This window comes from Odocoileus virginianus, chromosome 11, assembly GCF_023699985.2.
Source record: "Odocoileus virginianus isolate 20LAN1187 ecotype Illinois chromosome 11, Ovbor_1.2, whole genome shotgun sequence".
In the NCBI taxonomy this organism is placed as follows: domain Eukaryota; kingdom Metazoa; phylum Chordata; class Mammalia; order Artiodactyla; family Cervidae; genus Odocoileus; species Odocoileus virginianus.
Genome location: NC_069684.1, coordinates 51385695 through 51398573, shown reverse-complemented (window position 1 = coordinate 51398573; position 12879 = coordinate 51385695). Strand labels below are relative to the sequence as shown.

General features: G+C 41.8%; 1 protein-coding gene and 1 long non-coding RNA gene across 3 annotated transcripts in view; one reads left to right on the top strand and one right to left on the bottom strand.

The window, feature by feature from the left end:
- The window catches only part of LOC139037524 (uncharacterized), a 25995-nt gene extending 21904 nt beyond the window's left edge, over positions 1 to 4091 (bottom strand). For both annotated transcript variants that reach the window (XR_011490401.1, XR_011490402.1), the window contains exon 1: positions 3990 to 4091. This is a non-coding gene — a long non-coding RNA (uncharacterized lncRNA). The remainder of the gene's footprint in view (positions 1 to 3989) is intronic.
- Positions 3501 to 12879, top strand: DEGS1 (delta 4-desaturase, sphingolipid 1). The gene is made up of 3 exons (XM_020879496.2): positions 3501 to 3698; positions 8616 to 9358; positions 12379 to 12879. Exons 1-3 carry the CDS (start codon positions 3617 to 3619, stop codon positions 12523 to 12525), a joined length of 972 nt encoding a protein of 323 aa, XP_020735155.1. The 5' UTR covers positions 3501 to 3616; the 3' UTR covers positions 12526 to 12879.

Genomic DNA, 12879 nt, shown 5'->3' with positions numbered 1-12879 from the left:
GAAAGCCCGTCTGCAGCAACCGAGACCCAGTGTAATCAAAAATAAATAAATCTTTTAAAGAGTGTACAAGTATATATGACCCACAGCAAAAGACATTCAGAATTTTTTTAAGTAAGAAAAAGGTATGAAAGTAAGACAACATAATAAGATCTTTTAAAAGCCCAAACTAAAGAAACACATATGTACGTGCATCAGTTCAGTTCAGTCACTCAGTCTTTTTGACTCTTTGCGACCCCACGGACTGTAGCACACCAGGCTTCCCTGTCTATCACCAACTCCCAGAGCTTACTCAAACTCATGTCCATCAAGTCGGTGATGCCATCCAACCGTCTCATCCTCTGTCATCCCCTTCTCCCACCTTCGATCTTTCCCAGCATGAGGGTCTTTTCCAATGAGTCAGCCCTTTGCATCAGGTGGCCCAAAGTATTGGAGTTTTAGCTTCAGCATCAGTCCTTCCAACGAATACTCAGGACTGATTTTCTTTAGGATGGACTGGTTGAATCTCCTTACTGTCCAAGAGACTCTCAAGAGTCTTCTCCAACATTGCAGTTCACAGGGATCCATTCCTCAGCGCTCAGCTTTCTTTGTAGTCCAGCTCTCACATCCATACATGACTACTGGGAAAACCATAGCTTTGACTAGATGAACCTTTGTTAGCAAAGTAATGTCTCTGCTTTTTAATATGATGCCTAGGTTGGTCATAGCTTTTCTTCCAAGGAGCAAGCGTCTTGTAATTTCATGGCTGAAGTCACCATCTGCAGTGATTCTGGAGCCCAAGAAAATGAAGTCTCTCACTGTTTCCATTGTTTCTCCATCTATTTGCCATGAAGTGATGGGACCAGATGCCATGATCTTAGTTTTCTGAATGTTGAGTTTTAAGCTAACTTTCACTCTCCTCTTTCACTTTCATCAAGAGGCTCTTTAGTTCTTTGCTTTCTGCCATAAGGGTGGTGTCATCTGCATATCTGAGGTTACTGATATTTCTCCTGGAAGTCTTGATTCCAGCTTGTCCTTCATCCAGTTCAGCATTTTGCATGATGTACTCTGCATAGAAGCTAAATAAGCAGGGTGACAATCTACAGCCTTGACGTACTCCTTTCCCTATTTGGAACCAGTCTGTTGTTCCATGTCCAGTTCTAACTGTTGCTTCCTGACCTGAATATAGATTTCTCAAGAGGCAGGTCAGGTAGACTGGTATTCCCATCTCTTTAAGAATTTTCCACAGTTTATTGTGATCCATACAGTCAAAGACTTTGGTGTAGTCAATAAAGCAGAAGTAGATGTTTTTCTGGAACTCCCTTGCCTTTTCAACAATCCAATGGATGTCGGCAATTTGATCTCTGGTTCCTCTGCTTTTTCTAAATCCAGCTTGTACCTCTGGAAGTTCTTGGTTACATACTGTTGAAGACTAGCGTGAAGGATTTTGAGCATTACTTTGCTACCATGTGAGATGAGTGCCAATTGTGCAGTAGTTTGAACATTCTTTGGCATTGCCTTTCTTTGGGACTGGAATGAAAACTCATCTTTTCCAGTCCTGTGGCCACTGGTGAATGCATGTGCCTGCCTATGGGTAACTAAAATATTTGTTAATCTCCACAAAAATCCTGTAACTGAGTTCTTCTCGTTTTCCTAAGAATGTCAAAATCCACATTCAATTCAAATGTAAAAGGTGAAAAGAACTAAGTGAAAATATTCCCTCCCAACGCTTTCCCTCAGATTTCTACTTACTCTCCTAAAATATAATCATTTCTTGAGTGTCTTTCTAAACCTATTTTGTGCATATCCAAGGAAAAACATATAATATATGCATTATGTATACACTCCCCGCTCCTGCTCAGTGTTTTGCATTTAATGGCATATTTTGAAGATTAATTCATATTAACAACAGAGACCTTCCTCATTTATTTTTAGTGAGGCGTAGTATAATATTGTATGGTTAACTGCATGTACCATTATTTGTTTGTTTTAGTTTGTTTGAGGTTTTTCCCTCTGGTATGAAACACTAACAGATATGGACTTAAAAAAACAAAACTGTAACCATAAAAAAACACACAAAAACTGTAACCATAATATAACACTATTATCACAGTTAAATTAACAACTCCTCAATATCATCACATATCTAATCAATATCTGAATTAAATGATCACATGTCAATTTTTAAACCTTTCCACAATTTGAATCACAATCTAAATAAGATGAATAAGCTGTGGGCTTCCCTGGCCGCTCAGTGGTAAGGAATCCACCTGCCAAGGCAGAAGACACATGTTCCATCTCTGATCCAGTAAGATCCCACATGCCTCAGGCAACTAAGCCCTTGCCAGAACTATTGAGCCTGTGTTCTACAGCTGAGGAGTGGCAATTACTCAAGCCCCGGAGGGGGCTGGGGGTGGCCTGTTCTCTGAAACAAGAGAAGACACCACAATGAGAAGCCTGCTCACTGCAACTAGAGAAGAGCCCGCAAAGTAAGGAAGACCCAGAACAGCCACACACACACACACACACACACACACACACACACACACACACGCACGCAAAACAAAAATGCTGTAAATACAGTTTGTAAAAGACTTAAAATACAAAATCAATAAATTGCAGTTGCGGTTTTCCCTCTTTCCTTTGTTTCCCTTGCAGTTTATTTAGTAAAGTACTCAGGGTGCTGTCCTTCAGAATTTCCCAGTCAGATCTTGCTGCTTCTATCTCTGTGGTGTAGTTTAACGTGCTCCTCTCTTCTGTGTTCTATACATTAGCATTTGGTTCTAGGTATTTGATCACACTTGGTTGTGTGCATGTGTGTATGTGGTGTTTTACCGAGAATATCCTGTTGGCTATCTTCCTTTTTGTAATCTTAGTTTCTTTTTTATTGGAGAAGCGGTAACTAATTTTGAGAAAAAATGTCCTTTCAGGAAGAGGCGGTGGTTCAAACGACCTGTGACAGATGTAAGGCTGAGCAATGAACTTACAAGAGAAATGGTCACACTAGAATAATTCAGGCAGAACAACAAATTCCTCATGATTTTTCACTCTCAACAAGAGTGATTGATTCCCTTTTTCTTAATTGGCTCTTAATCACCACACGCTCCGCATTTTTCCTGAGGCATTATTTCGAGGAGGCAGCCAAAAACAGCTCAGTAAATAATTTGCTTTTCAAAATCAAAACTTGGGCAAGTTGCAACTGATTACTGACCAACGATTCTTGGGTTCAAGCTCCAGCCTCCTCGCGAGGCGCTAAAGCGCGGTCTCATTTCACTTGAGACCTTTCCTGCCCCTTTCAAAAACCTTTTCCCGGGGTCGGGCACCAGCAGCGCGCAGGACAGGCCTCGGGGAGCTGGGACTTGCAGGAATTCGGCATTCCGGCTAGTCGCCGAGTCACACAAAAAGCAAGAAACCAGCGCTGCGGAGCAACGGAATCCCGCCCCGCGGAGGGGGCGCCCGCCCACCGCACCCAGGCCGGGGGGCGGGGCCTCGGGACTCCGCCCCGGCCTGCGTCTCCGCTCCCGCCCCTCGGCCGCCGGCTGACACGAGTGGCGGAGCGGCCGCCTTCGCTTTCGCCTCCGCCCAGGAGGAGAGTGGATAGGAGCGAGAGCCCGCAGCTGGCCCGCGAGCCGCCGCCGCCATGGGGAACCGCGTTTCGCGGGAAGACTTCGAGTGGGTCTACACCGATCAGCCGCACGCTACTCGGCGCCAGGAGATCCTGGGTGAGGCTCGGGCCCGCGCCCCGTTATGTGCGTGCGCGGCCTCCCGCCACCTGGACCCGCCTTCCCCGCGGCGGCCCCTCTGCGCCCGAAGCCCGTTAAGAGCCCGCTCCCGGCCGCGTCCCGCCGCCGCCCGGGCTCGCGCGGGGCCGGCGCTCCCGGGCTGCGGCCCGGCTCGTGAGGCAGGAATCCCCCGCGCGCCCCCGCCCGGCCGCGCGGCCCCGGACCTTCGGCGGGGGCGGCACAGGCGCGCCCCCGAGCGCGGGCCTCCGTTCGGGGACGGGGTTTGCTTACAGCCGGGTCCCCTCGGCCGGACAGCGCTCGGGTAGATCCTCTCTTTCGGAGATACTCGTGCTGCCGGTGGGCGCAATGATCTCCTCCTCTCCCTTCCCCCGTCCCCTTCTTCTCCCCCCCCCTCCCCCGCCTCTTTCTCTTCCTCTCCCTTCTTCCTCTGCCCGGCGGGCCCGGGCGAAGCCAGGCTGCGAGCGTGTGCGAGGCAGGGCGTGGTCCCGGAGCATCTAGAGGCCCACACGCGGGGCGCGCGGACGCTGGCCGACGCCCGCTAGCGATCCCGGCGCCGGCGGCTGCAGCCTTGGGCCCAGGGAGGGGGCCGGTTGTATCCGACCCGTTTGCCCCCAGGGGCCCTTTCGGACCGGAAGGGTAACCTTTCCAGGGCCTGGGTCTTGGGGTGCTCACGCTGATCTCGTGGATCCTCACAAATAAGGCTGGGATGGGAGAGGGGCAGATTCATGTTTATTTTTCATCCATCCCAGTTTTTTTGGACGAAAAGGCCTAAGTATGAAAGACTTGCCAAGATTAGCCTTCTGGTTCCCTGACTGCTAATTTAGGGCCTTTACACCAGGTTAAACTAGGCCCTAACAAGTCTCCGGAGGTGTCAGGCGCTCAGCTGTTTGCAGCTTCTATATTATATAGAGAATTCTCTCATCTCTCCCAGGGTTGTGTTAGGTACTGTGTTGAGTGCTTTACAAACATTACCCAATTTAATCTTTCCAGTGACTAGGTCAGTGTTACCCCTCTTTTAAAGATGTGGTAGAAGTGAATAACTGTTAGGGGGGCATTCTAATCTGGGTTAGATTCTACCACAACGTTGGCTTTTGTTTTGAAACTCTGTTAACTAATGGGTGGCAAGTTGAATAGGAGGAGTTATTTCTCATAGAATATCCCCCTAGTTTTTCTTGTCAGCATCTATTTGCTGATGAAAAGAAAAGGCAAGTCCCTGCTCTTTGCTGGAGTAAGGTAGAAATGTTATGTTTTCACAAAAGGAAAGAAATTAGACCTGTAAAAATTGGCATAGTTGAGCAGACTCTTCAGAGTTGGCTGTTGAACACCAGTTCGCCTTCTTCAGATTGCCGGCCTCCTGAATAAAGCAGCTGTCCCTTTCCAGCCAATACTTGTCTCTCAGGTATTGGCAAACAGTGGAACCTGAGTTAGGTAACACGTGATCATATAACTAATAAATGGATGAATCGAGATTTAAACCCATATCCTTCTTACACTAGGGACTCTGTTAAATAAATTTATAAGTTGTGAAAAAAAAAGGCATTAGTAGATCCCATTGAAATGGATTTTTAAAAATCGAATCAATAAACTGGGAGCTTGAACATTTATAGTTGCTGTTAAGGCTACCCCTTTAAGAGACTTTGGTTCTTGGATGCTTTCTTTTCTGTTTTTAATCAAAATGTGTATTTTGCAAATCACACATAAGAGATGGCATATAGTACATTTTAATCTATGCTTAATCAATACATGCATAAGAATAATCTGGTTTCGACCCTGTAAAAACCAACTCCTCTGAATACTGGAACTTAGCTATCTGTTTAATATTCGGAAAATCAAGGAAGTGAAAAGGTGTTTGTCCATGCTTATCTCAACATGAACCTTTTTTCCATGAACTTATTATCACTGGACCATTTCACTTGGAAAGTAAAAGGACTACAATATTTCCCGATGAAGATACCAATCATTTTCCCTGCAGGTGTAAATACTGCTCAGTGTTCCATTTCAGCGGTGGAGATGGAATAACCTCAGAAAAGATAAGAATCTGGAAATTTGTTTAAATTATACTTAAATGATAAGATATTTTTGAAATGTGTCAGGTTTTGACAGGGAGAGAGGCGCAAGAGAACATGGATATGATAACAGCCAACATCCATACACTAAATTTACAAAATTTATGTACAAAATTAATGAAAGCTATTGATTGGACCATTACTGTTGTTGTTTAGTCGCTCAGTCATGTCCCACTCTCTGCAACCCCATGCACTGTAGACCACCAGGCTCCTCTGTGCATGGGATTTCCCAAGCAAGCCTACTGGAGTGGTTTGCCATTTCCTTCTTCAGGGCATCTTCCCCACCCAGGAATTGAACCTGCATTTCCTGCATTGACAGGCAGATTCTTTACCACTGAGCCATCAGAAAGTGAAAGTAAAAGTCTCCTGTCTGACTCTTTGCCACCTCATGGACTGCACAGTCCATGGAATTCTCCAGGCCAGAATACTGGAGTGGGTAGCCTATCCCTTCTCCAGCGGATCTTCCCAACCCAGGAATCTAACTGGGATTTCCTGCATTGCAGGCGGATTCTTTACCATCTGAGCTATCAGGCAAAGGACAATTATTAGTAGGTCATATAATTGCAAGAATTGTTCCTTTTACTGCTGTGCTTCTACTGGGAAACTTTTCTAACTGTCTTATTAAGATATAATTCACATACAGTAAAGTTCCCCCTCCCCCTCCCCTTTTTTGTTTTTGCCCTTGCTGCACAGCCTGTGGGATCTTAGTTTTCTGACCAGAGATGGAACCTGAGCCCCCCTGCATTGGAAGCACAGTCTTAACCACTAGATTGCCAGGGAAATCCCCAAAGCTCACCTATTTAAAGTGTACAATTCAGTGGGGTGGGTTTTTTTTTTAAATATATTCACAGTTTTAAATTATTACTGCAATCTAATTTTTAGAAAGTTTTTCTTGTCACCCCAAGAAGAAACCTTATACTCATTAGCATTGAGTATATCCTTCACTCACACTTCCAGTCCTGGGCAAACACTTTTCTATAGATTTTTCTATTCTGGACATTTCTTATGAATGAGGTCATAATACTTGGTCTTTTGTGATTGACTTCTTTCACTTAGCATAATGTTTTCAAGGTTCACTCATGTTGTGGCATGTATCAGTACTCCATTCCTTTTTGTAGCCAGGTAATTTTTGTGTATGGTGTAAGAGAGAGGTCCAGTTTTATTCTTTTACATGTGGATGACCAAGTTGTTCCAGCACCATTTGTTGAAAAGACTATTCTTTACCCTGTTTAATTATATTGGCATCCTAGTGTTGATTTTTATATACTATTACACCTGCAAAATGTGTGTTATCTTCTGTCTTTTGTCAGATATGTCCATTTAATCAAATTTTATTTAAATTAAAAATGCTGGAGCTCTAAATAGAAATAACATTTTAATACAAAAGATTTATTACTTATTCACCAATGAACTGAATATTTTGTTATTTTATGTTTGAATAACTGTTGGAAGTGCCCATATTTAAATGAAAGACTTATTTGAACTTTTCATTTATCCCAGGATAATTAGTTTTAGACTCAAACCCATAAGATTACTTTTTTTTACCTGTTGCCTACAAAATTGTTAACACTGACGAAATGGACTAACAGCAAGAAAGATGAGAAGTTAGGGATAGGAGAGGGGAAAGGAAAGAAACAAGAAGAATTACCTTGAATTAACCAGACCCTTATATATATGAAACTGGACTTACCTTCTTTTTTTTGCTGTGCTGGGTCAAACATACTTGCCAACCCACAAAATCAAAGTGTGTTTTTGGGCTTCCATTATCTAGAGTGGCAGGATACGAAGAAGAATCTGCTTTTCCCTTTAGGTGAAATGCAGAGGTTTTTATTATTAGCATATTCCATAATACTTGGTTAGATATTTGCGTGTGAAGTCAACAAATAATAATCTAACACAAATTAGCACTGTTCATTTCTAAAGCAGAAGGAAAGGAAAGAAAGCGGCATTGTGAATTGATAGAGTTCTTTAGAATTTACACTAATTTGAGATAACTAGAAGTCTACATTGGCAGAAATTTATACATCTAAATGTCTGAAAATATGGAAGTGGTTAGAAGTTACAACAAACTGGCAAGTAGAAGTGACTTAGTCAGTATAAGGAAATCATAAAAGCTAAGTCAGATACATCAGTTTATCAGACTATGATTGCCACTTTTGTAAAACTTACAAATTTAACATACAGAAATTTTTAAGAGTGAACAGGGAACTAGATAACATTTATTCATGTTGTGACCATCTTTCTGTTAATGTAGAAGGGTCTAGATTTTGAGGTTCATTTTTTCCTACAAAAATTCTCAAATTTGTTGTGACATGATATTTAGTGACTTTACTGTTAGAATATACTTCTTCCCGGGACTTCCCTGGCAGGATACGGTAGTGGTTAAGATTTCGCCTTCCACCCTGAGGAGGGCATGGCAACCCACTCCAGTATCCTTGCCTGGGCCCTGGACAGAGGAGCCTGGCAGGCTACAGTCCAGAGTTGCAAAGAGTCAGAAGCGACTTAGCACCCATGCATACTCTGTTTAAAGAAAAAAAAGACTTCCAATGCAGGGGGTGTTGGTTCCATCCCTAGTTAGAGAGCTAAGATGAAACGGAAGTGGTATTGTAACAAATTCAATAAAGACATTAAAAATGGCCCACATCAAAATATACCTATTTTTAAAAAAGAATATACCCCTTCCCTGTAGTAGATGAATATTTGATAGTCTCAAAGAGAGCATATGATTTAGAAAAAATTAATTGATGTGTAAATTGATATTAGTTTACTTGCAGAACTGTTAATGCACTTTTCTCAGTCTGTGATTTTTTGTTTTTTTTTTTCCTTACAGCAAAGTATCCAGAGATAAAATCCTTAATGAAACCTGATTCCAACTTGATATGGATTGTAATTATGATGGTTCTCACTCAGTTTGTTGCATTTTACTTAGTAAAGGACTTAGACTGGAAATGGGTCCTGTTTTGGGCATATGCCTTTGGCAGCTGCATTAATCATTCAATGACTCTGGCTATTCATGAAGTTTCCCACAACAGTGCCTTTGGCCATTGCAAAGCTATGTGGAATCGTTGGTTTGGAATATTTGCCAATCTCCCTATTGGTGTCCCATATTCAATTTCCTTTAAGAGATATCACATGGATCATCATCGATACCTCGGAGGCGACGGCATTGATGTGGACATTCCAACCGACTTTGAAGGCTGGTTCTTCTGTACTACTTTCAGAAAGTTTATATGGGTCATCCTTCAGCCTCTCTTTTATGCTTTTCGACCTCTCTTCATCAACCCCAAACCAATCTCTTATCTGGAAATAATCAATACTGTGATTCAGATCACTTTTGACATCGTGATTTACTATGTTTTGGGAGTTAAATCTTTAGTCTACATGTTGGCAGCCTCCTTACTTGGCCTAGGTTTGCACCCGATTTCTGGACATTTTATTGCTGAACATTATATGTTCTTAAAGGGACATGAAACTTACTCATATTATGGGCCTCTGAATTTACTCACCTTCAATGTGGGTTACCATAATGAACATCACGACTTTCCCAACATTCCCGGAAAAAGCCTTCCCCTGGTAAGTAAAGGATTTTATACATGTTCTAATTTCTGATGGTTCTGTGATCACAATTAGTCTTGACTTGCTCATTTAAAATGAAATATAGTATATTTTGTCCATCTAGGCAGTTCATCAAAGAAAACAGCAAGAGTCTTAAAAGTCCTGAGTTGGGCAGCCTAATTTTACAGAGCTCATTGTCCTGGATCCCTAAGCCTTGTGGTGACATGTAAGGTTTAGAATGTTTGGGGGGGGTGGGTCTGTAGAATCAACTGACATGTAAAGTAATTCAGAAATGGAAAATGAAATTCCCTCTTGTCTAGGCAGCAAAAATTTACATAACCTTTATCACTGACTGAATACACTTAGCTAAAGTTTATGTTGGTTTATTGTGAAATACAGATACCCTGCATAATTGCTCTGCAAAATAAGTGAATATCAGTTTCCAGTGGTGCAGACTTCCCACACGCAGGGACCATCCATTTCCTGTCGCAGTAGACTTTTTTTTTTTTTAATGTTATTGATGTTGTTTCGTCACTCAGTTGTGTCTGACTGTTTTGCTCCCAGTGGACTGTAGCCCACCAGGCTCCTCCATCCATGGGATTTCCCAGGCAAGAATACTGGAGTGGGATGCCATTTCCTTCTCCACACAGTAGACTTTTATCTTACTGCTTGTGGAGTAAATGAAAGGCAGCATATTGACACTCATCCTGTCATCCTTCCCCAAAGGATAATCCTCTCCAAACTTCAGTGATATTTCTGATGAATTCTCTTATTAGACTTTCCATCCTCAGAATGGATAGCTTTTACAGTTCCATTACCAAAAAATGTTTCTGTAATTCTAAAAAGGGGAAGTTGTAGGAGATGTAGTATCAGTTTTTCTTGATTTTTTTATTTTTTTAGCTATGAGATTAAGGAAACCATAACCAGGTAATTTTATGCTAGCATATCTACTCACCCAAATTTTATAGATTTCCTCAAGTTTTTAACTGTTGACTGTTTACAAACTTGCATACAACATGACAACTAAACTTAACATTTGATTATTGATTGGATTACTAGTTGAGGAAAGAAAAATCTAGAAAGGACATTGAGTTAGCGGGGAAGTTTTGAACATGAACCACATAATAGATAATATTGTGTCAGTGTTAAGTTTCTTGGGTGTGGAATGGTATTACGGTTTTGTTGGGAAATGTCCTTGTTCTTGGGCTCCCCAGGTAGCTAAGTGGCAAAGAATCCGCCTGCTAGTGCAGGAGATGCAGTTTTGATCCCTGGGTTGGGAAGATTCCCCTGGAGGAGGAAATGGCAACCCGTCCCAATATTCTTGCTGGGAAAATTCTGTGGACAGAGGAGCCTGGCAGGCACCAGCCCATGGGGTTGCAAAGACTCAGACACGACTGATCACATACCTTTTTCTTAGAAGATATTTGTTGAATATTTAGGGTGAAATATTCAGGGTAAGTTTGCACATAACATCTGCAACTTCTCTTTCAGCAAAGAGCAAAGTATGTGGTCTATATCATATATGGAGAGAGAGAAAGAAAGTAGCTGTGGTATAGTGTTAATTGGTGGACCTAAATGAAGAGCATATGGGTGTTGGTTTTATTGTTCTTTCAACTTTTCTGTCAGTTTTGCGTTTTTCAAAATAAAAGGGGAAATCACCACACAGCTGGCTGAAGACAGTTTGAACCTGGTGTGATGTGCCAATGTGGCTATTTTGTGTCATTTTGGTTGGAGAGTGTGCCCACCTTTGCTCACCTCTTCCCTGCCTAGGAAAGTACATTTTTGTATTTTTAAGAGATTAGGGCTTCTCAGGTGGCTCAGTGGTAAAGAAGCTGCCTGCAATGCAGGAGACACAGTTTCAATCCCTGGGTCAGGAAGATCCCCTGGAGAAGGAAATGTCAACCCACTCCAGTATTCTTGCCTGGGAAATCTCATGGACAGAGGAGCTTGGTGGGCTACAGTCCATGGGCTTGCAAAAAGAGCTGGACATGACATGGTTTAAGGAGAAGGCTGGTCATCTTTGAACAAAATAATTCACTTTTTCCAACATAAGCCACATATCTTGACTTGTAATTTTCTTGAGCAGTTCGTAAACTGAAAACTTAGTTCAGTTCAAACATTACCTGCTTATGGTTCATCAGTGAGAATTTATTTCCCACCCCATTCCATGCATAGCTGAACTAACAGACATTCTCAAAGTTCTCTGGTCTTCCTTTCCTGCCTGTTCTATGGTGTGTACCAGTAAGTACCTTGTTCTGCAATAGTTGTGTTGCAGTAATTATGTTGCATGTAACGATCACATGGTTAGTTAATATATATGCATAACAAGGTTTCTTTCAACATCTCTATTGAAATGTAACTCATAGATACAATCATACACTTAAAATGTACAATTCAGTGGTTTTTAGATTGTTCAGAGCCTTACAACCATCACTGCAGTCACATTTTGTTGAAAACAGTGTTTTACTCCGCCCTAACTAGTCTCGCTTGCTGATCACACTGGCAATAGTCATTTTTAAAAAAAAGACATGCTCAACTTGAGGTGGCTGAATTGTACACTTGATAAGTGATTAATTTCTCACTGGCATGCCACAATAATTGATCAGTATTTACAGGCAGATTCCTTAATGGCAGTGTCAAGTGGTGCCTTTAAACCCTTCAATGCCAGTCATTCAGTATGACATTTAAAAAACATTAAGTTGATTGGATTGCAAGTATTTGTTGTTAAAAGATGGCAAGTGCCACATTTACAAGTAAGCTAGTAAACTACAAGTAAATTTACAAGTAAACTCATCCCTTAGAGCTTGTTGGAAAGAGTCAGTAATCCTAGAGAGTCAAGGATGGTTTATTCCTAAAATGTACACTGCTTTCTGTTTAGAATTCCCAAAGCTGCTGCTGTTACTTACTTATTTGAGAGGGAGGTAGGAGAAAGTCTCATGATTTCTTTTTTGAGTGTGCATGTCAAACATCCATCTGCCATCTTTAATAGGACTCTGTTAACACCCATTATTCATCTTGCTATATTTTTTCCCTTCTAGGTGAGGAAAATAGCTGCTGAGTACTATGACAGCCTCCCCCACTACAATTCCTGGATAAAAGTGCTGTATGATTTTGTGACGGATGATACAATAAGTCCCTATTCGAGAATGAAGAGGCATCGGAAAGGCAACGAGGTTCAGGAGTAAATGTCATTAAGACCAAAAGAACTCCTCTCTGAAACTTGATCATAACTGAGAAGGTGGAATTTTTGCATTATTAAATTAAGACCAACTATGTTTAGAAGCTGCCCTCATACAAATTCAGAGTATGATCTTCATGGTGTCAAGAAGCTAATCTGGCTTTAAAGAGTCAGTCTGTCTGTGCAGTGTTCAGCTTTACTCATTATATTACCACTGTGGTGGATGTTTTCACTTAGGTCTGACCCTTTGTAAGCATATCATAAAAAAAGCTTTTAAAAAGCTATTTCTAGTATGTTGTTTTCGCTATAAGGATTTACTTTATTAAAATAGCTAATAAACTGAGCTATTAATGACAATAAA